We start from the raw sequence: 23,787 nt of genomic DNA on the forward strand, positions 1-23,787 counted from the left end.
GGCGTACCGGAAGCGGACGGGAGGTGTCGGCCGTGACGCCCGGGAACTCCGCCAGCATCGACTGGTAGGGCGAGGCAGTGGGTCGGAGACCCAAAGAGGACACTACTGCAGTGGTGCCCCTCGCTCTGACAGTTCCATTGTCCTCACACAGCGTGCACCTCCTCACATCCACCGAGAGGTGGTGATGGGCCAGAAAGTCGGCGCCGAGGATGGGCACGCCGACTTTGGCCACCACAAAACGCCACGGCAGAGGCGAGCCACCATCCAAAGTCACACAGTGGTCAAACAGACCGATGACCGGCACGCTGGAGCCATTGGCCGCGGTCAGTCGGGGAGCCTGTCCGGCGGCTAGCACTGCGCCTCGCGGGAGCGCGTGAGGAGGCAGGGCACTCACTTGGGCCCCAGTGTCTATCAAGAATCGGCAGTTCAATTTAGTATCGTGCACATAAAAGAGCGGCGCCAAGTCCGGTGTCGGGCCTGATGCGGGAGGCGCAGGCCGGCTCAGGCCTCCGAGTTTCCCGCCGGCGTCCACGCACACGGCCCAGTGCACTTTCGGGCCCGCGCTCCATAGGTGCGGTGGTACCAGCAGTAATCCTCCCGCTCGTCGCGGGAGGGCGAGGACGACCGGGAGCCACGCCTAGGCGTTCCTGGCCGCGAGCGGCGACCAGCAACTGCCCCCTCCAACCGCCGATGGGAGGTGTCCAGCCGGCTGATGACGGCGGACAGGGAAGCGATGGCGGCAGCCAGATCTCCGTCCCCAGTCGTGGCCGCAGGAGCCGGGCTGGAGTTCGCACCTACGGCGGAGACGGCGCCAGTGGGACGAGACGCCTCCAGGAAGCGGTCAGCCGCCTGTGCGAGCTCTGCCAGCGGAGTGGCCTCCGGCAGGAGCGAGAGAGCGGCGCGGGCGGACTGCGGCAGCCGCTGGAGGAACAGGGTCCTCAGTAGGCCACTGTCCACCGACGAGTCGCCAGCCGTTGAAAGTTGTCCTCTCATATCGCGAAGCAGCTGGGAAGGCGACCTGTCGCCGAGCTGTTGATGCCGGAGCAGGGCCTCGAGGCGGCTGGCACGGGACTGGGCGAGGCGCTGGCGGAGGGCAGTGCACAGCCCGTCGAAGTAGGGTGACCGGTTTTGCAAAAAGTTTCGAAAAGTTTTGCTCCCCAGGTCTAATGTAACGTATTTGGGGGTGCTGATCACGAATCCGGCGGAAAAAATATAAAATTCGAATTTTTTTTGACCGCCCCAGCTCTTTGAATATTTTCGGTTTTCTCAATTTTTGCATGTTTTTGAATAATATGATGAATGTAATGAAAAAATATTAACAATGTATCGCTAAATGCATGTACCAGTCGATTCGGCATACAGCGGCGTCGAAATCGGCACGCCGCCTGCTTCACCGGCCTCGCAGGAAAGCATACGGCTCGGAAGGTTTGCGTTAGTTACTCGATTCTCTCCATAGATGGCGCTGGCGTAGCCGCCCGCCGGCCGGTCGTTGCCGTGCCGTTCACAGCCCCGGCGGTCACTTGCGACCGTCGTGGTCGTTATGCTACGTCTATCAAAGCACGACAGAAATGTTCACTTCATTTTTATGTTACTTCAGACATATTTTAGACCTAATGTTGAATTGGATAAATGACTATCGTGAATTGGCGAAATAGTGGAGTGCGCCCGGGAGCCATTTACAATAGCGAGGAACGTAGGTGGATTGATCTGAGTAACATATGACACTGCGTTCACTGTTGCTATGAAGTTTATTCACACTATGTAGTCGGGTGACATGAGAACAAACCTTGAACCTTGAGAACATACCTTGTGTACGACACATGGATGAAGCTAATGCTACTTTTTCATTTTGTTTCGGTAGGCCCGTTTGTTCAGAGCGTAGCCGTCCTGTCGAACTGCGCCTGTTACAGCTGTGACTGATTCGGTGGTCAGCTTTACAGCCCTTTCGGTGGGTTGGGTATGGCAGGGAACCACCGTTTTAAGGGGAGTCTGTAGAAAGTCGCGCAACTCATCCTCGCTCATGTGTCGTACACAAGGGGGCTCAATGTCTCGGCCCTCGTCAACCGCTCGCTGCACGTTAACCAGTTCCATATAGTTGTTCGCTTAAACGTTAATTTCCGGCAGCCGGACGTGCCGAATGGGCTGCTGCTGTGGCGGTGGGGGTGGCAGCTTTGGCGGCGGTCGTGCCGGCGGTGCCGGCGGTGGTGGTGGTGGTGGTGGCCGCCGCCGTTTCAGACACCGCTGCTGCTGTTGTGGCGGCGGCGGCGGGGGCGGCGGCGGCGGTGGCGGTGGTGGTGGTGGCGATGGCCGCCGCCTCTGTCGCCGCTGCTTCTGCTGTGGCGGGGGCGGGAACGGCGGCTGCTCCTGTCCCTGCCTTTTTTGACGAATGCTCTGGATTATGCGGACTGCATCTGCCCTGATGCCATGCCCCCGCCACAGCAGAAGCAGCGGCGACAGAGGCGGCGGCCATCGCCACCACCACCACCGCCACCGCCGCCGCCGCCGCCGCCACAACAGCAGCAGCGGCGTCTGAAACGGCGGCGGCCATCACCACCACCACCACCACCACCACCACCACCGCCGGCACCGCCGGCACGACCGCCGCCAAAGCTGCCACCCCCACCGCCACAGCAGCAGCCCATTCGGCACTTCCGGCTGCCGGAAATTAACGTTTAAGCGAACAACTATATGGAACTGGTTAACGTGCAGCGAGCGGTTGACGAGGGCCGAGACATTGAGCCCCCTTGTGTACAACACATGAGCAAGGATGAGTTGCGCGACTTTCTACAGACTCCCCTTAAAACGGGGGTCCCCTGCCATTCCCAACCCACCGAAAGGGCTGTAAAGCTGACCACCGAATCAGTCACAGCTGTAACAGGCGCAGACTGACAGGACGGCTAACGCTCTGAACAAACGGGCCTACCGAAACAAAATGAAAAAGTAGCATTAGCTTCATCCATGTGTCGTACACAAGGTATGTTCTCAAGGTTCAAGGTTTGTTCTCATGTCACCCGACTACATAGTGTGAATAAACTTCATATCAACAGTGAACGCAGTGTCATATGTTACTCAGATCAATCCACCTACGTTCCTCGCTATTGTAAATGGCCCCCGAGCGCACTCCACTATTTCGCCAATTCACGATAGGGGAGAGCGGGGAGAGTTGTATCATGTCCAAGTTGTATCAGGGCGAATTGTGCCAAACTTATCCAATAGATAGCGCTCGTGACACGACCAGCCGACGAGGTTTTCCGGGCGCCATCTTTCCCTGTTCTGTCGTGTGGCTGGGTGGACGCGTCTCGAGTTGAGAGCCGATTTTATGTTTTTTAAATGTCATTCTAAAAAAATGAGTTGCAAGAAAATGTGTGTTTTGGGCATTTAGATGTGCACGAATTTGAAAGCTATCCGTAGCCATGGTGAGGGTAGGTTCTAAGGCTGCGTGAGTGAAAATGGATTTCTCCAGCTGTCCGCTGTTTTTGAGCACGAGGATGTTTTTTCCAAGATGGCGGCGAGGTACATGTTGTATCAGAGCCGGGTGGGGTATGTTGTAGGGGAAAGTGGGGTAAGACGGGCACCTTAACTTTGGAGCCATTTTTCGGCCGGTTAGAAACATCATAGAAACGGGAAACTGGGTGAAAACCTTTTTCAGACATTTTACTTTCATTTGCCAGAAGATGAGACTTAGACCTGATTCAACAAATAAACTGCAGCTATTTTTGCAAAACCTTGCAAAAACCCGTCTTACCCCACCCCATGGGGTAAGACGGTCACATGGGTAGGGCAAGACGGCCAGCTTCTTTCACCGATCAGCGCAGCTCGCAACAAATGCCCGAGATTAGCCGCATTTATACAGTCGCTCGTTGGTCTCAAGTGCTTCGGAAATGGCAGTATACGAGATTCGTGCAGAAGGCGTATGCTCCTATATAGGCCCTAGTTCAGAAGCCATGTAGAACCGTTTTTCACATTCATTATTCGAGAATAAACTGTGCCGAAGGAATATTGCTAACATGTCTGTGAGTATCGGAATCGAACATATTCTTATTAGAAATGCTTCTTTTTTCCTACAGCAACAAAAATATTTTCACCATTACAGACCCATTGGGTTCATAGTTGCCCGTCTTACCCCAAACTCAATGTCAGAAGTTCAGCACGATTTTTCGCTGTGGACAATTTGATGCAGACAAAGCAAATCCGCCGTAAATGAACACTGTTGGCATATGAGTGTACCACAAGTGATTGCGAGTTTTTAACTCTATAGTGCTGTACACAAAAGCTTGCACAATACATTATGGATGTTTTCAATGAAATGAGTGTTTTAAAGAAATCAAAATAAAAGATTATCGACTGAACACAAATTCACCAGACTTGAATGGTGGTGTGTAGTGGGAAAGGCAATTCTGGTCCTAACTTTTCTTGCTCGTAGCGCTATTGGTTTGGTCTGCAGAAGGGGTGCCCGTCTTACCTACCCTGACCGTCTTACCCCACTTTCCCCTAACATGTATGTATGTATGGGTATGTTGCTTTTGATCGGGAAAGCTAAGCCCTGTCTCGCGTTTGTAGGTAGCTAGTCAATACTCGTTCCATTTCGGCACAATGTGTTGGCTTCTTTGCTCTTAACGGGCCACTTTTGCATCTAGTCTGTTGATGTTTCGTTCGTTTCTATGTTTTGTTCGGATTGCATTGACCTAAGCTTGGTCTAATAAAAGTGAAGCCTTTGAGCATATACATTGTATTAATACCATTTAATGTTGCTGTTATGTTCAAAACCAGTAGCAAGCACACTTCCTGAAACGTGAAATACCTAGTGATACAAATTACCCCACCATGTGATACAACTCACCCAAGCCATGGGGCAAGTTGTATCAAAAACATTGTTCTATTCGGCAGACCGTAGAAGAAAAACTGGTAGAGGTAGCTGAAAAGTTACTTTGCACAAAAAAAGCAGAAGAATCAAGGAAGGAGATAGTATGGAAATAATGAGTTTATCACGGATAGTTACGAGGTTATGGGTCTCGGAGTAAAAACTGATACAACCCACCCCACTCTCCCCTAGTCATTTATCCAATTCAACATTAGGTCTAAAATATGTCTGAAGTAACATAAAAATGAAGTGAACATTTCTGTCGTGCTTTGATATACGTAGCATAACGACCACGACGGTCGCAAGTGACCGCCGGGGCTGTGAACGGCACGGCAACGACCGGCCGGCGGGCGGCTACGCCAGCGCCATCTATGGAGAGAATCGGGTAACTAACGCAAACCTTTCGAGCCTTATGCTTTCCTGCGAGGCCGGTGAAGCAGGCGGCGTGCCGATTTCGACGCCGCTGTATGCCGAATCGACTGGTACATGCATTTAGCGATACATTGTTAATATTTTTTCATTATATTCATCATATTATTCAAAAACATGCAAAAATTGAGAAAACCGAAAATATTCAAAGAGCCGGGGCGGTCAAAATAAATTCGAATTTTATATTATTTCCGCCGGATTCGTGATCAGCACCCCCAAATACGTTAGATTAGACCTGGGGAGCAAAACTTTTCGAAACTTTGTGCAAAACCGGTCACCCTACCGTCGAAGTCTCCTGGTGCACTGACGATAACGTCCCGTACTTGGGCCGCCACGTTGGTAGGCAGATTTGCCACCAGCAGCTTGAACTTTGTGACGGGATCGGCAATGCCAGCCACGTCGAACGCACATTCAACTTGGAGCAGCCAGAGGTCCGCCTCGTCCGGGGCAAACGCCGGCAGTCTGAATGAAGCAAGCGGTCGCGCCCGCTCGTCCGATGCAGCCGTGGTGGCAGGAGTGTCGGCCGACGCAGCCTCCTGCGAGGTGTCGCCCTCCATCACGGGCATGGTGTACACGTCACCGTACCGCGCCGCGTCCCCGGACCGGCAACTCGTCTGCCCACTGCGCTCGCTGCGCTACCGTGGTCCGGGGGTTAACACTGTACACTGAGAGCCCGAGACGACGCACTGCTCATCCCGGACCTGGCCGCTGCCCACTACGCTCGCTGCGTTACAGAGGTCCGGGAAGGCATCACAATCCGCTGGCGTGTTGATGGCGTACCCCCAGTCAGCGGCGAATCCTGCGTGCCGCGGCGAATCCGGCGTGCCTTGGGGGTCCGCACCGCGGCGAGAGAAGGTGGAAGTCCGGAAGTGGCCGTCTGGCAGGTGAGAAGGCCAGTAGTGGTCCGTACCACAGCGGGGCCAGTGAGACGGCCAGGAGTAAGTGTCTCGCAGGTGAGTCCAGAGTCGGGTGTCACCAATGTGGCACGGCTGAGAATAGCCGGTCGCCACTTGAACCGCTAGCAGTGTATACCGTTAGTAGTTCACCTCTCGTTGTGAGAGGGAGTGAAAGGATTGTCAAGGCAGAATCTACCATCCGCCAACGTCGGCACCACACAACTCCAAGGTAGGAGGAGACTCCCGATGTGGGCCCGTGTCGGTAGCTCTGAGCTTGACTAGGATGAACGAGTTACCGATCGTGGATCGTACTGATTTATTGAACAAAAATTGGCACACTATATTTCTAACAAGGCTACCTTGCATAGGTAGTTTCAGCGTCTAAATGGTAATATTACAAATTACAGTGACAGTTGGACAAAGAAAAATTACTCCACACCTGCGCTCCTAGATTACCCTCTTAAGGCGTGACAATACAACAGCTACGGTTACAAGAGATAACATATAAGGCAGAAAACAATCACAAGACATATGTGTCAATCAATCACTGACATCTGCGTGCATCAAAAGGATTTACTAGTTTACGACGCCGCCGCTGGGTTGCACACGCTACGGCGCCGTCGCTAGCAACGGAGCGCTGTTGCACCCGCTACAGCCCCACACCGGTGACTCTGGGGACTCACCGGCTCCTGAGACCACCATGTTGATGTCTAACGGCTCCACAAGGCCACTGAAGGCACCACACAAGCTATCACTGTCCACTGAGCTCTAATGTCCATGTACCGGCCTCTGAGGGATTTAAGCCAGCGCATTCATAGCTCCACATCAGCAATTGTAAGGGCTTCACACTGAAGTATCTGAGGGTTCCACACCGGTGTCTCTAAGGGCCACATACCGGCATCTCTGAGGGCCCCATACCGGCTTCTCCGAGGGTCCACATCTGGCGGGCACCCATCAGCGACTGAGGGTCCCACACTGTCGACTCCGAGAGCCCCATCTGCGTCTGGGATGTCGCGGAGGCGCGGATGGAGAGATGACTGAGCGGGCCGAGACTTGTATTGCAACGGTGGTTCTGATCCTGATTCGCCAGTGCCTGTGCGTTATATGCAGGGTGGTTGCACAATGAAGGACCGGTCCGCCGACCCGCCGGGTCGGTGGACGGTGCCGACACGTGGGGAAAGTGACGGCTATTTCTATGTAACAAAGCTTGCACGTGTACTCTCTTTATCATGATATGGAAGAAGGGAATCGGTCCCACATTATCTTCCCTCCCCCAGGGAAGCGTAGGGAACCGAAGCGATCATAACAAAGAGAGGAAACGTTTAGCTGACGGAGAAAGAAATGTTCATATGAGCGTATCACAAAATGGTATGAACAGATAAGTAAGTTTCGTGACAATTACACCTACTACCGGGCGATCCCTCCGCACTCTTGGCGGGGACCGTCCCTGGGCATCTCCATGGCCCTCGGCATCTCTGGCCGAATATCAATACAATATAATTTCAGTGAATTGACCACGATTAACGTATTTGAATGTTCATACCGACTTCAGAATATGCTCTTTTTATGCTTATTAGTGTCAAAGTGACACTGCAAAATGCAGGCAAAAATTAAGCGCATTTGCAATTTCTCCGTAAATTTTGGGGTGAGCAACCACAATGAAGCACAACAAACGACAGAACACTGACGAAAACGGATAATGAAACAGTACGGTTTTTGAAACACATCGAAGTTAAAACAAATTTCACAGCACAATTTCACTGTCACTTTTTGACGAAAATACAGCAAAAGTTCATAATGGGTGAATTTTCTTGATTTCGGTGCCAAGTTGTCTTGAATTTAGCGTTGATATTTTTTTTCTTCTCTTCTCTCCTCCGATCTTGAGTCCTTCAGCGAGGTGGTGTCCATCACTCGATGATGCTGAGGAGGACGGCGCGGGCTGATGAGCCGTGCGCTGTCGGCGGGCTCCGTAGTAGTCCAGGGTAGCTGATGACCTTGCCGCAGGGCAGATAGTCTTGCTGGGCAGAGCTACTCACTGGAGACGGTGCTGCTGGACGATGACGAGTCCAGGATGGTCAGCTCCCTAGTCGATGACGTGACGTAGGGGCGATACACCGTCACGGAGCACGGACTAACCAGTCTGCGATGTCAGTGCAGATGTAGAGGCTGGGGTCCGTGTTGAGGGGCACAAGTCCCCTCGACCGCCGCTGCCACCATTGTCGCGGAGGCGCGGATGGAGAGATGACTGAGCGGGCCGAGACTTGTATTGCAACGGTGGTTCTGATCCTGATTCGCCAGTGCCTGTGCGTTATATGCAGGGTGGTTGCACAATGAAGGACCGGTCCGCCGACCCGCCGGGTCGGTGGACGGTGCCGACACGTGGGGAAAGTGACGGCTATTTCTATGTAACAAAGCTTGCACGTGTACTCTCTTTATCATGATATGGAAGAAGGGAATCGGTCCCACAGGGAGCACCATGCCGTCTCTAAGAACCACAGCAGCCCCTCCGTACGAAAGATGGGCGGCTGCATGCCAAAGGGGAGCGGTTCTGAGACAGTAGGGCACCTACGTGCAATAGAGGGGCGCCTATGAAGCCCATAGGGGCGTCTCAATGCGAAAGCCTCTGAGGCCTACATAAATGGGCTTCCACATGCAATAGAGGTCTGCAGACTGCAATTGATCAATGCCATGGGGGTGCATTCATAAGAAACAGGGGCGCCGGCATGGCAAAGAGAGGCGCCTTCAAGTGTCCATAAAAGAGAGACGCCTGTGATAAGCGCACATTGTATGCGACAACGGGGCGACTGTGGGACATATAGGGATGTCTCTGATGACTATACATAGGGCGCTTATATGCCAAAGAGGGCGCCTATGAAGCTAATGGGGGCACCTGGGAAACGAGGAAGACATTTGTGTAAGGGTTTTCAGGGGTCATGCGACGTTTGCGGCAAATAGATTAAAAAAAAAAATCGGAGGGGGAATAAGTTTTAAAAATGGTGCGGACTTTCCGCACTGTTCGCTTAAGCGGTTACACCCTTGGGTACATCTGCCCGGCCACGATCTCAGAAGCTAGATTTATAGGTCATACTTGAAAGCAGCCAGCAGGACGAGGCAAAAGTTGGAGGCCCCTGAAAATAGGAGGCCCCCTGGAAAAGGAGGCCCCTTGACAGGGTGGCCCACCCACTTTTCATGACGTTCCTACGCCCGACTAGATCATGCACTGTCCATGGTCTGTCCGCTCCATTCCAGCCGAAGTACTGACAGCGCGCGCTCAGGGTCAGAGCTGAGCAGTGTACGACCCTCCCGCAACCGCGGGCTGCCGCTCGTTATCTGGCACCGATGTTGCATCTGATTCTGATCGGCCATCACCTGTTGATAGCAAGATATGTGCACCGGAGCCAACAGCTGTGAACACAAGCATAGTCACCTTTTCCCCTCCCTGAGACCTGTTGATGAAATGGGGTAGGATAAATACGGAAGTTGATCATACTTTTTCAACTGCCCTTTCTTTCAAGCTGTAGGGTAGCCTGGGGCAAGACGCCCCAGATAATTTATTTTGCTACATAAATTTTGTCCCACATCACCTGAAAGGCCAAATTTGTGCTCAATGCGTTCTTTGGACATTTTACTTTAAAGTGCACCTCTCAAATTGATTCACTTATGATCGGACTCCAAGCTAGGAAGTGATTTGTGAAGCAACTGCAAATGGGGCATTTTGCCCCAACCCCAGGGCAAAACGCCCCACGGCCTGGGGCAAGTAGCCCCATACCTTAGATTAAAGATTTAACATGGTAGTTGGCTAAATCTTATGTGAGAGGTCCGTTAGACCTCTGGAGGCACGGCACTGAAGTTAGCACATTCCATCCTGTCAGGTGCTCAGCATATGACACTGTTGTATGAGCAGGTTTTTCACCTACCTCAGAAGACCAAATAATAAATTATTGCAATGCAAATGTTAACAAAATACTTCCTTTGCCATCCATTTGCTGAGAAAAATACACATAAAGGCATAGAAACTTACTGTTCGCCAGCTACCGAACATTAGAAAGTGGGTAGCCCCAACAACACAAGAGGTAAAACGCCCCAGGGGCTTTTTGCCCCGCGACCTACTGGGGCGTTTTACCCCATCACGTAGTTCGGTCAGAGAACAACGCCTTGCACTCCAGTAAGACATAATTTAACACGAACCAACCCGGCATGATAAGCGTTAGACAATAGTTGTTCAAAATACATAAAAGTCGTTAACCTAATGTGGACCATAAAAGAACGCCATGATTCATAATCTGACAACAAAACATAAAAATCACTCAAAAAACACATTTTTAATTATATCTCCCGAAAGAGTCATCACAATTTCTTTCCAATCTGCTCATATAATGATCATATAGTGCACGTTTTATAGAAGAGATGATGTTTCCCCAGAACCCTGCCAGTTCCGAGAAACATCGGTGAGGCGTTTTACCTCGGCGGGGCGACTTGCCCCGGTCTACCCTATATCCAAAAGCTACCCTGTGGTGTGCAGATAGTACAGCGATGAAACCACACCAGGTGTATCTTTACTTCCTAAGGTTATGTAAATGCGTGGGCACGCCATCACCTTGACGCGCTGAAACGCACAATGACCTCTCAGCGTCCGCGCTGGTCCGCGCCGCTCGCTTCTTGAGGCCATGGGTCATGGAACTCTGGAAATGCGTAATTATGGAGATGCCCCTGGGGAGAGGCACTGCTCTTCTGCTAGGAACACTGTCAGACCGGGGAGGTGCCGAGAGAGAGAGAGAGAGAGAGAGAGAGAGAGAGAGAGAGAGAGAGAGAGAGAGAGAGAGAGAGAGAGAGAGGGAGAGAGAGAGAGAGGGAGAGGGAGTGAGAGAGAGAGAGAGAGAGAGAGAGAGAGAGAGAGAGAGAGAGAGAGAGAGAGAGAGAGAGAGAGAGAGAGAGAGAGAGAGAAAGAGAGAGAAGGAGAGAGCAAGCGTTCGTCTGTCATTCCGTCACCGTCGTTTGTTTTTCTCCCCCGTGAGGTGTGCTTTGCGTTATGCCCTTATTGTACTCGCGATTATCTGCAGCCAGGAACCAATTTTCTCACATAAAAAGAAAGCTCTCGTTTACCCAGACACTAAGGTCTTCGTCGGCTAAATTTGCGGCATTGTTTTACGCCCGTAGTTTAAAAACCGTCAAGTCACCGAATTGTAGACGGTCAGAATAGACTGGCCGTTCATGCGCGTGTCGGGGGGGGGGGGGCGGTGACTGGCGGTGCGTTAGTGCCTGGGTGCCAGGTATGTATAGTCGACTACAGAATGATGCTCCACTTTTCACAGACAATTATTTGCCTGGAGTGGTAGGCTGTGCCGCATCACACGGGCTGAGTTCACAAATTATAGCTTTGTCCCAGTGCTCGCAATCGACACGCTTAATTGCGTGATAAACGGCTCAACTTAGCGCTCCAGTCAACTGATAGCTTCTGAGGAGTGGAACATTATTCTGTAGTTGGCTATACGTTCGAAGGACATGGCCTTTGCCTCATGCCTGTTTTTAGAACGCACTACCGCCTCGGGCCGAGTACAAAAGCGGTGAATGAGAGTGAAGCGGGCACCGTTCCGTGCTTCTGTCCTCAGGATAGGTACTGAAATCCTTCTCCTCCACGCCGCAACCTCCCTCCGGGCTGGGCTGGACAGGCAACTTTATCTCATGCGAGCTGCTCCCTTGGAGCGGCACCGTTGCTCCCGAGGGAGCGCACCCCGTAGCCGGGTGCAGTGCGTACTTTGGGGCTGCCGGGTGGCCTGTCCTCTGGACGGGCTCAGCCCCGGTGACTCACTCACTAGGGTGCCTGCCCAGACTAATGTCTCCCCCTATATCCTATCATTCTCCCGGCTCTGAAATAACTAGTCCCATTGGACCGAAAGGGCCTAACCCAACAAAACAAAACAAACAGTGAAGCGGGGTCTTCGGTGCCAGTTCGCTGCTGAGTGCGCTGCTCCGAGGCCCCTCCGGCGAATCACCGCTGCTGGCTTGGTCTCAAGGTACGGTCCCCGGACGTATCACTTATTCGCTACTGTCTTAGCATCTACGCCCTACGGAATCTGTATCGCCACACAAACTGGTCGACTACAGAAAGCGTTGAATTTCGCAGCACGCGTCATCTCCGGGTGTCGAAAATTTGATCGTGTGAGTGACTTCCTTCATGAACTGCAGTTGCTTACGGCGCGCAATTTACCTACATGCTTTTCCTCGCATGTGTAGGGGGAGGGGGTCGGATGGAGCCCCCCTCCCACATGGTTTCTCGCGAATAACTCGCGCAAAAAGCGGCCGATCGCCACGAAACTTTCAGTACCCTCGAGTTGATCAATTTTACACCTACCCTGAAAATTTCATGACCCTGACCCAAGTGCCCTTTGTCCTGTTACTTATTCTCGAGGCCATGTTTGGCCGGAATCGCGATTCGGCGTATGTCGGCTCGCAATAGCCGCGCGTTTGCAAGCTTTTCGTGGTTTCAAACGTTCAAACATGTGATTCGATGCTGCTCCCATGCATTAGGGTGGATGTCAAGGTCACCTGAAGGTCAGGTCAGGTCATTGACCTTTGGTGACCTCGGTTCACTTTTTCGAGTTTTAGGTACATACCTACATGTTTCTAGGCTAGTTTTTTTTTAGCTTATTTCGAATTTAGAAATTATTTGAACATTTACGAAGTAGTTTTGGTGCCTTCGTAACATGTTACGAAGCTGTCAGAGGCGGTTGACACGTACCTATTACGAATACCTACCCGTCACAACCCCTACCGGTTGACCTGACCTGACCTGACCCGACCTGGTCTAAATGCTTAAAGACATCATCTCTGATCAAAACTAACACGATATTCGTGATCAGCACCCCGGAAAACCACATAGCAGCCACATTTTACGACTTTCTAACACGTCCCGATTTTCCCGGTTTTCGGGTCATTGACCTGACCTGGAAGGTCACCCGATGACCTAGGACCTTAAAATTGGGTATCATCGGCTTCCTCTTGTGACGGGAAATGCGCTCGTTTTTTCCGCGAAGCTCTAGCTCGATCAGGGGCCAAACGCTAGGGGGGTCGTACCAACACCCCCCCCCCCCCTTGTGCCGTCGAAGGACGCAAAATGGCCTGTGCCGGCGAGAGTTAATAGAGAGCTGCGGAGGTATATGCTCCAGCAACAGACCGATGCCGGCTAGTGACGACCCGCTTGCGGGGAAGTGTGATTGGGTGTGCGTTTGTTAGAATGAATTCGAGTACGATGTATGTGAAAAACTTTCTTTTTTTTTTTGAATTGTGACCCTGACCCTAGAATAGCCACGCTTGTGTGGATTGGGTCTATGATATAAATAAATGAATAAATATAGGTATTCACGATTGTGTAAATAGAAAATGCGCCTGACCCGATTGTTAACCGTCGGCCAGAGCCCAAAACGTTAAAAAGGCAAAACGTTGATAATTTTAACTTTGACCTGACCTGTGACGTCAATGGTTACCTCGAGGTCAATAAAATTAAGTTTCGCTCGACAGTTTTCCATGGCTATCAGAGGCCGTTTGGATTTTGACAATCGGCCCAGTAGTTTAGGAGCTAGGGGGCTTTAACCCTCGCCCGCACATGCCATTTTCCCATCCTAGAACGCACATGGGGGGGGGGGGGTGGTTGCCACCCCCCCGCGCCATTTCGTTCCTGTTGGAGATAGAGCTTAGCAGTAAAGACCAAAAAGATTCTTTGGGAAGAGACGAATCCAATGATATCCAGTTTTACCTTCTCAGGTCAGTCATTGACCTTCCAGGTCAGGTCAAACTAAAAAATGTTGCTGTTTTGGGTCACCGTTGGATATCAAGTGTGTTGCTTATCAAATACCGATGACGATGCTGTTTTCTGGTGCCAAGCCAGCTAGAACCTCTTTTTCACACTACCCGACCAGAATTTTGCTGCTGAGGTCATTTCAGGTCAAGTTAGGTCAAGGTCAATTATATGTGTTTGTATGTCTGTGTGTGTCTGTGTGTATACTGATGTGTGCACCGATTGTTTTTGGGTCCATATTACATGAAATCATGATCTGAGAAGCTTTTACCAAAAATGCAGTCAAAAAACTTAAAAAAAGTAAATTCAGCTTGCCTAAAACGCAATTATCTTAGGTGACCTAGGTTGACCTTGACCCTGACCTTGACCCCTGTACATCGTCGAACAACATGTTCCATGATAGGTAGGAGGTAAGACTGGCAAAAAAAAGGCCGAAATCAGGGTGTCAAAAGCTCATAAGGCCCATGGCAAACGCAAGATGTTGAGAATTGGCCATTTGGGTCATGACATGACCTGAAAAACAAGGTCATATCTCCGAAACCAAAAATCACAGAAACTTGAAATTTTCAGTGGACATCAAGAAAGGATAGAGGAGCAGCTATACGAAAAATCAGCCTTCTAGCTCTAAAAATGTTGAGTGCAGAGCAGAAAGACTACCTGGGGGGGGGGTGGCAACCACCCCCCCATGTGCGGGCGAGGGTTAAATAGCCCCCCCCCCCCCTCATCACTGGGACCGGTTACAGAACATTCCCCAGTTGGGTGCGGGTTAAAACCTTCTGAGGGCCGTTAAACGTCAGCTGAGGGCCCTTTGATGATGCCAGCTGAGGGCCCTTTGACACCAGCTGATGGTCCTTTGAGGCCTTTTGAGGGCCGTTGAAATTTCACCTCTATCATCTGCCCCCCCCCCCCCCCTGTCTGCGCTACCGGGCATTGTTTATGGACTTTTGGCACCGGCACCGACCCCGTATCGGCCAACGTTCACCTGACCTAACATCAGCTCCCGACATCCCCCGAACCCGACATCAGCTCCCGACATCCCCCGCACCCGACATCAGCTCCCGACATCCCCCGCACCCGACATCAGCTCCCGACATCCCCCGCATCCGACATCAGCTCCCGACATCCCCCGCACCCGACATCCCCCGCACCCGACATCAGCTCCCGACATCCCCCGCACCCGACATCAGCTCCCGACATACCCCGCACCCGACATCAGCTCCCGATATCCCCGCACCCGACATCAGCTCCCGAGATCCCCAGCACCCGACATCAGCTCCCGACATCTCCCGCACCCGACATCCCCCGCACCCGACATCAGCTCCAGACATCCCCAGCACCCGACATCAGCTCCCGACATCCCCCGCACCCGACATCAGCTCCCGACATCCCTCGCACCCGACATCAGCTCCAGACATCCCCAGCACCCGACATCAGCCGCCCGACGACCGATGTCCAACCGGGTTTTCTCCGTCTCATGTCTACAGCGGCCCGATGTTCTGAATCCTATATGTCGGATGTCCTATCCTATGTCAGATCGGTAATGGCCGATGCCCGCCCGATATTATCCCGCCGGTCTCAGACGTGGACCAATGTCACGCCGAGATAGCCCCGATAACCTCCAGACATAAGCGCACTTCTGCCGAAAATGGTTTAACCCTCGCCCGCACATGGGGGGGGGTGGTTGCCACCCCCCCAGGTAGTCTTTCTGCTCTGCACTCAACATTTTTAGAGCTAGAAGGCTGATTTTTCGTATAGCTGCTCCTCTATCCTTTCTTGAGGTCCACTGAAAATTTCAAGTTTCTGTGACCTTTGGTTTCGGAGATATGACCTTGTTTTTCAGGTCATGTCATGACCCAAATGGCCAATTCTCGACATCTTGCGTTGGCTATGGGCCTTGTGAGCTTTTGACACCTTGATTTCGGCCTTTTTTACCAGTCTTACCTCCCACCTATCATGGAACATGTTGTTCGACGATGTACAGATGTCAAGGTCAAGGTCAAGGTCAACCTAGGTCATCTAAGATAATTGCGTTTTAGGCAAGCGGAATTTACTTTTTGTGAAGTTTTTTGACTGCATTTTTGGTAAAAGCTTCTCAGATCATGATTTCATGTAATATGGACACATAAACAATCGGTGCACACATCAGTATACACACAGACACACACAGACATACAAACACATATAATTGACCTTGACCTAACTTGACCTGAAATGACCTCAGCAGCAAAAACCTGGTCGGGTAGTGTGAGAAAGAGCTTCTAGCTGGCTTGGCACCAGAAAACGGCATCGTCATCGGCATATGATAAGCAGCGCACTTGATATCAAACGGTGACCCAAAACAGCAACATTTTTTAGTTTGACCTGACCTGGAAGGTCAATGACTGACCTGAGAAGGTAAAACTGGGTACCATTGGATTCGTCTCTTCCCAAAGAATCTTTTTGGTCTTTACCGCTAAGCTCTATCTCCAACAGGAACGAAATGGCGCGGGGGGGGGGTGGCAACCCCCCCCCCCATGTGCGTTCTAGGATGGGAAAATGGCATGTGCGGGCGAGGGTTAAAATTATGAATATCTACATATCAGTCCACGCGTCAGTTATTAGACTGGCTGATATATTTTTTGCGTGACTGGTGAAATTTGGGGATGTAATGAGGCAAAGAAAAGCAGCCAACCATTTTTCTATCCGATAAAATTGGACTCTGGTGGCCTAATCTCTTGCGATCCACCCATCCCCCCCCCCCCCAACACACACACATTGGCCGTGTAATCAAAGCCGGGCTGTTTGGGTTGGTAGTTGGTACAACCTTCCATGTATTGTACGTCATCATGTCCAGCGATCCGACTCTAAACATCGATCAGGCGATATACCAGGAAAGACTGCGTAGTCACTGGAACCCCGTCCCCGCAGCGGGCCTGTCGCCAGCGCGGAGCCCGCCCGAGGAGTTCGAAACAATCCACAACGAGCCAACAGCGGCGCCAACAGCAGCGACGTCACACCACTAACGTACAACAATGTAAATACCGTTCTCATCAGCAGGCATACGGCGACCGTCGCGACGGCGCCAGACACACGGCAGCAGCAGTGAAACATCAACAGACACTGCGCGGTACGAACATGGCTGAATTCAGGTAGCGGCTTGTTGCAGCCATCCCGAACTCTAAAATTGTTAAGACATGCAGAACCGAACCCTGATTCACGTACATACGTTGCATTCAGATGAGTAAATGGAAGGCAGTATTTATCAAAAGTTCATTGTCATAAAGCTTCCAATAAAATAAGGCAGTCTCAGTAATCTCGGGTTCCTCGTACGAGCAAGGTCCGATCACCCATTTGGACCCCAAAATGCTAATGGTAACCTATACAGCGCTTTCCGCCGGGCCGACCTCTGTTGATACTTTTCGGTAACCTTGTGTCACCCGGCGACACTCACTGCGCAAAGCAGGCGTCACATGACACCCAGTATCGGCAGCACACTGACAGCGCAACAGCGTCCCGACACTAGCACTACTTACTACACTCATCGTTCCACCAGAATTCCCGCGGCTCTGCATAAACACGTACATAGGACCTTCCCGATCGTTACCGGAGCAGCGGTGCCGTGCCAGCGAGTAGCGGTGCTGCTCGGTGCACTCAGTGGTGCAGCGTGCATAGAACACGGATAAAAACAGCTTCGACACGGTGTGCAGCATTTGATATGCTGCCTCTCCGCAGTACAATATCTATCAGATTGTGCACTCCGTGACTCATATTGCTAGATTTTATCTCATCCGACAATTTGTAATGCATTTGGAGTTGAGAGCGAGATCAACTCGGAATCGGAGCCTCGTAATAACAAACTGCAGGTGTTCCTATACCACCGATTGCGCGCCAGTGCTGGATATCGAGTGTGCGGGGCCGTATGTGCAGATGAATCAGTGTGCAGCCTCTCCTCAGCCGTTACCGCGCGCTAACCGTAACGATCCGTTGTCTCCGATACAAAAGTGCTCGCTATTCCGGCCAACAGTAGGTAACTCCTTTCACGGTGCACCAACTGGTGAATATCACCGTCAGTTCAACAATTGCGCTATATTCGACATAGGTAACACGGGTCGCGGTGAGAGGAGCGAACTCGTAACGAAGTCAGGGCGGCGAATTCCCGAACATGTTGCCGCGACATCGAGTTTCCTAAGCAGCGAGCGTCACCAGCTCTGGAATAGCACCGTAACTTCTCATCAAGTCACGTCACAAGACACCGGCTACCGCCAGAGATCGCTGGACCACACCAGCCAAGCGGCCTGGGATGGTTCCTCTGCCTGCGGCCTGGGAACCATCCTTCAGTGTGCTCAGGTCTTCAGGATGTTCCCGGGTTACGAATCCCTGTTTCCGACGCATTCCTCACGTTCTGCACGTGATGAGAATGTCCCTGAACCGTTCTACTTTGTACCGCAGAGGACCCACCATGCCATCTGGACCACTAATGGTCCGGCCTGGCCCTGACAGCGTTCAGCGGCCGTCCGACCTGGCCCTGAGGGCGCTCAGTGGCAGTGCGGCCGTCCAACTTGGTCCTGAGAGCTCTCAGTGCGGCCGTCTGACCCGGCCCATGAGGGCCCTCAGTGGCAGTGCGGTCGGCGGGCAGCGCTCAGCGGCACCGCGGCAGTGCGGCCGGCAGCGCCATCAGTCGCGGATGTTGTCGCGGATCCAGTCGGCGCTGCTGGAGACCTTGTGGTAGATGCCCGGCTGGTGGTCGACGGCGCACCCGAAGCCGGCCGACGTGATGCCGGCCAGCGTCCACCGGCCGCCGTGCAGCACGATCAGCGGCCCGCCAGAGTCGCCCTGTCGGATAGACGGGAGCGGTCAGTGGACGGGACTGGACGGGCCAGCAGAGGTCAGTGTCAGAGGAACGGGTCGGGCTCGGGTCAGTATCAGAGGCTCGGGCCGGGTCAGCCGAGGAACGGGTAGGGTCAGCAGAGGTCAGAAGTTAAGTTTATCGTAGCCATGGTATGCCTAACTTTGGCAGAAAAAGATAAAAAAGAACGTATTCTGTGGTCAGAGAACAAGTCGATCAAAAATCAAAATATTTACAGAATTGTTAGCCTAGCTTACACGCCTCCACAGATTTCCGTTGGGCGGTGCTGAGCCTGTCCCTCTGTCCAGCGCCTCACCAGACAGGCGTCCCTTTCTCACCACGGACCACGGCCTCTCCTCGCCAGACAGGCGTCCGTCTGCCCCTCCCTCACCGGACAGGCGCCCATCTGTCCGGTCCCTCTGTCTAGTCCCTCTGTCCAGTCCCCCCCCCTCTCTCTCTCTCTCTCCCCCTCTGTCCCTCTCTCACCAGACAGGCGTCCCTCTGGCCGGTCTCGTGGCCGGCGCAGAACATCTCGGCGTGCAGCTGCAGGTCAATGTGCTTCTGGTAGTGCCACCGCAGACACTCCTGGTTGCTGATGATCGGTACAGGCACCTTGTTCAAAATGTTGGTGCCCGTCTTACCTGGCGGAGGGGGGGGGGGCGGGGTGAGTGCGTGTGAGCATGATGCTGCACTTGACACAAATATGATGCATCAAATATTCTCAGATATGCAGAGCTCCGTGTTGTTTAGTTGTTTCTCTTTCTTCTTTTTTCTAGCTAAGGACTTAGAGTACAGCTGTTTGACCAGATTGTTCTCACTCTTTACGCTGCAGTTTAATTGGATGGTCTATAGCATTGAAATCGCAGATCCTACATGTTAGGAGGCACATAGGTAATTGTGCGATGTACGGGTAGGTAGGACGCTCTGGTGGAGTGTTCCGCGGCGGGGCGTCACTCACTGAACGAGTTGTCGGTCTTGCCCCAGCCGGCCACGACGGCCACCTGTCCGGTGAAGTCGGCCCGGTCCGGCGGCAGGCAGATGGGTAGGATGTTGGGCCGGTACTCCACCGGGAAGTCCAGCCGCAGCACGGCCACGTCGAACCTGGCACACAGACGGCGGTCAGAGGCACATAGTAGGGTTTAATGAGCGTCAAACTGTACCACGCTCCCGTTATCTGTAAACCAGCCGTTTACCGATAATTCCATATAAGTAACACGTGCACGAACACGGCAACGTCATCAAATGACATTCGGCACAGTGACTTCAAGCCAACTCTCCAAGTGAGCTGTCTCCCTCCTCTCAGTAACCGACCTCTCCTCTGCCAGTGAGCTCACCTCTCTCACCTCTCCCCTCCTAGCTCTCCCAGTGCTCTCACCTGTCCGGCTGGGTGAGCATGTAGTGGAAGCGCGGGTTGATGCGCACCTCGGCCACGGCTCGCACCGCCGACGGGTACGGCTCCGGGTAGAAGCCCGTGTCCTTGGTGTCGTACTCGCCAAGGTGCACCTTGATGTCCTTCAGGTCGGCCCTGCGGCGGGAGGCGGCCGTCAGGGGTGTCGACCTATCATTGAGAACTGGGATTATTTTTTCAGATGGAACAAAATTTCAGGTGGATTGTTATATTCCAGCTGTGCGTAACAGTAATTTGTTTGTTTTGTTTTGTTGGGTTAGGCCCTTTCGGGCCAATGAGACCATTTCAGAGCCGGGAGGATGATAGGATATAGGGGGAGACATTGGTCTGGGCAGGCACCCTAGTGAGTCGCCGGGGCTGAGCCCGTCCAGAGGACAGGCCACCCAGCCCCAAGGCACTCACTGCACCCGGCTACGGGGTGCGCTCCCTCGGGAGCAGCGGTGCCGCTCCAAGGGAGCAGCCCGCATGAGATAAAGTTGCCTGTCCAGCCCGGAGGGGGGTTGCGGCGTGGAGGAGAAGGATTTCAGTATCCTGAGGATAGAAGCACGGAACGGTGCGTAACAGTAAGTATGTGTAGCTGCAAGCATCAGCCAGAGTTGTAACTAGATGAGAAATAATGCTATCCGGAACAGTATAATTACAGGCGTCCACTACAGCTACTGCCATCTAGCGAGAAGTATGTAAGCGGGAGGCTATCCGGAACAGCATAACTGCAGGCGTCCACTGCTACTGCCATCTAGCGGGAGATATCAAAGTAGGAATGCTTTGCGGTACAGTATCAGTATGACTGCAGGCGTAGACAGCTACTGCCATCTAGCGGGAGATATGAGAGTGGGAATGCTTTGCGGTACAGTATCAGAATAGCTGCAGGCGTAAACAGCTGCTGCCATCTAGTGGCAGGTATATAAGTGTTGATGCTATCCGGAACAGTATCAGCATAACTGCAGGCGTCCACTGCTGCCGTTATCTACCGGGTGGTGGTAGGAAGGCTATCCGGCACAGCATCACTGCAGGCGTTCACCGCTGCTGCCATCTAGCGGGAGGCGATGGAATATGATCGCAAACATTTATCGTCGCTCAAATTACTACCGCTCCGACTCGTCTTCAAACTCAGTGAGCAGTTCCGCATCGGCTGTGGGCGGGGCCGGGCAGACGGTGGGCGGTACCGGCGCGGCGCGGCGGTGGGCAGAACGGGGTGCGGGCGGGCCGGCTCTCCCGTAGACTCTGTGGGCGGGTCAGGACGGGGTGCAGGCGGGCAGACTCACCTGTGCACGCAGTGGGCGGCGGTGACCACGTGCAGCCTGCTGACCAGCACCCCGCCACACTGGTAGCCCAGGATGCGGATGTGCGTCTGCCAGGGCAGCTCGCCGTAACTGGCCTCGTGACCGCCGATAATCCGCTTCTGTATGCTCGGCCGCGGCACCCCGCACTCTGTAGGCGAGCCAGGTCACAGGTCAGGTCACAGGTCAGGTCACAGATGGATATTGATTCACAACATACCTACTTCTTTATATAAAAATTGAAACTATCTAAAAATTGAAACTAACGTTGAATATAAAACACCTTTTTAAACACGTATCATGTACTTTACAAATTACAGCATCATGCTCCAAAAGACCTAGTTATTGAAGCTTAGCTCTGCATATGTTGACATTAAGCTAGCAAAAAAACAAATACAATTTCATTATTAAATTCATAACACCAACTCATATCCATTTACCATTATTCGCATGTGAATATCCGCTCGTGGTGCACCGAAAATTGCAGGCATTTCAGAACTGGCAAAGCACCGGGCTGGTTGATAGGGAGATCAGTTTACATTAGCCGAGAGCCGTTCGTTCTACGCCGGCGCCGTTTCGCTTTCGAGCCCAGCGGCGCGGCGGCCGGCGGCTCTCGTGTGCCGCCATGCGTGGTCAGGGACTCCCGGCTCACGCGGCGGTCCGGTGGGGTTTCCATTTTTACAGCCGCAACGGGAGCGGAAACAATCGCACCATCAGAATCACTGGTGGGTCCATGAAATGCTCAAAGATGAAAAGAACTAAGGCCCAGTCCTTTCCTCCCCACAAACTACGTAGGGGAAAGGTTCATGATCGCAGCCTTTACCTCAGTGACTTATTGCTGTTGGCCGTATGAACCGCTGCGGAATGGTACTAACCGGGATCCCTGACAGGGACTGGAACTTACCGGGGTCCCTGACAGAGGACTGGTACTGACCTTACTAACCTTCCTCTTACAGGAGAACAGGACTGACTGGGGCCACTAATATGGTGATGGGACTGTTCAAGATTCCTGACAGGGGGCTGGTATACTGACCGGGGTCTCTGACGGGAAACTCGTAGGTATGTGCTTACCGGGGTCCCTGATGACGGGGCCGGCGATCTCGTTGAGTGCCGGTCGTGTCGAGAAGTCGCCGTGCGATCGCCTGTAGTTGCCGTCGGCTCGGGAGGCCGGCGGCGGCGGCGGCGGCGGCGGCGCGCTGGTCGGCGCCGGGGCAGAGAGGTGGTACGGCGGCGGCCGCGGCCGGCGGCCGGAGAAGTGGCGCGTGCCTGCCGGCGGCACACCCAGTCAGCGTCAGCGGACAGGATGGGGGGCTCTGTTTGCGGTAAATGAATGTGACCTATTGGGTTACGGCTTAGTTGGTGGAAATGAGTGTAGACCACATCGATATATTCACTACCTGCCGTCAGCTGGCGTGGCGGGGCTCCATATTTACAAGAGCTCTCACTGAGAAATGTAGCATTATTTTCATATGACGAGCACGATGTTTACATGTGGCAATCGCAACAAGCACCGCTTAGCGTGGCACCCATGCCCGCAGCCACCTTTTTATCCATTCGGTTCGGACTTAATTTCCATAAAATATAAAAGGACATTCTAAGACCATTGACATTCGTAACAAACACGATACCAATACCAAGGCATATGAAAAAGAAAGTAACAAAACTTAATGGAATGTAAGCATTGTACAGGTGCGAAACAAAACGCTGAACGCATAAACAAACATAAACATAGACATGCAGCACTAAAAACTGAAATACCACTAAACTGGTTTTGACCACACAAATATCTCCCGGTTTGGTCCAAGGATTAAAACCGCAGCCAAGTAGAAATCAGTGAGTTGTTTGCTTTGCCCTTCCTCACGGGGCTCCGTCAGACAAAGTGGACCAACTTTCCACGGAGGCGCGGCACGCCTTCTCCACGGAGCGTAACAAAGTGAACGGAGATAGCGGCAAGTGCTAAACGGTGTCCGTGCCACATAGGAAGCAGGCAGCGGCGGTGGCGCGCAGACCGGGCGCTCGGACTGCGGACGCGCCGTCCCGCCGTCATCTCGGTAGTGTCCGGAGCACTCAGACGGGATATACGCTGCCCCGGTACCCCACACCCGTCCCCGGGGAGCCCAGGGACTGAGGGCACGCTGTCCGGCGGTACCCTGGAAGAGCCCAGAGCGCTCGGACTGGGGACACCGGCTGTTTCAGTATCCCACTCCCGTCCCGGAGCCCCCACAGGAGCCCGGAGCGCTCAGACTGACACGGTAGCTCACAATCGTTAAGCATGCAGGCAACCAACATCGCT

The 23,787-nt window shown here is 52.8% G+C and overlaps 2 protein-coding genes across 2 annotated transcripts in view; both read right to left on the reverse strand.

Moving 5' to 3' along the window:
- Positions 1-501: 501 nt before the first annotated feature.
- Positions 502-5,856, reverse strand: LOC122388651. Its single transcript, XM_043379887.1, has 2 exons — positions 5,614-5,856; positions 502-1,083 (listed from the first exon to the last, which is right to left on the reverse strand). The coding sequence occupies exons 1-2, from the start codon at positions 5,854-5,856 to the stop codon at positions 502-504; spliced, it is 825 nt and encodes a 274-aa protein (XP_043235822.1).
- Positions 5,857-16,745: 10,889 nt separating this feature from the next.
- Positions 16,746-23,787, reverse strand: part of LOC122388671 (serine proteinase stubble-like) — a 31,015-nt gene continuing 23,973 nt past the window's right edge. The window contains exons 5-10 of the mRNA XM_043379949.1: positions 22,566-22,760; positions 21,480-21,645; positions 20,182-20,331; positions 19,765-19,907; positions 19,293-19,447; positions 16,746-18,793 (exon numbers count right to left, since the gene is read on the reverse strand). Coding sequence (XP_043235884.1) covers positions 18,635-18,793; positions 19,293-19,447; positions 19,765-19,907; positions 20,182-20,331; positions 21,480-21,645; positions 22,566-22,760 — 968 coding nt within the window. The 3' untranslated portion in view covers positions 16,746-18,634. The remainder of the gene's footprint in view (positions 18,794-19,292; positions 19,448-19,764; positions 19,908-20,181; positions 20,332-21,479; positions 21,646-22,565; positions 22,761-23,787) is intronic.

The sequence above is a fragment of the Amphibalanus amphitrite genome, unplaced genomic scaffold (genome assembly GCF_019059575.1).
Source record: "Amphibalanus amphitrite isolate SeventyFive unplaced genomic scaffold, NRLGWU_Aamphi_draft 000330F_arrow, whole genome shotgun sequence".
Taxonomy (NCBI): Eukaryota; Metazoa; Arthropoda; class Thecostraca; order Balanomorpha; family Balanidae; genus Amphibalanus; species Amphibalanus amphitrite.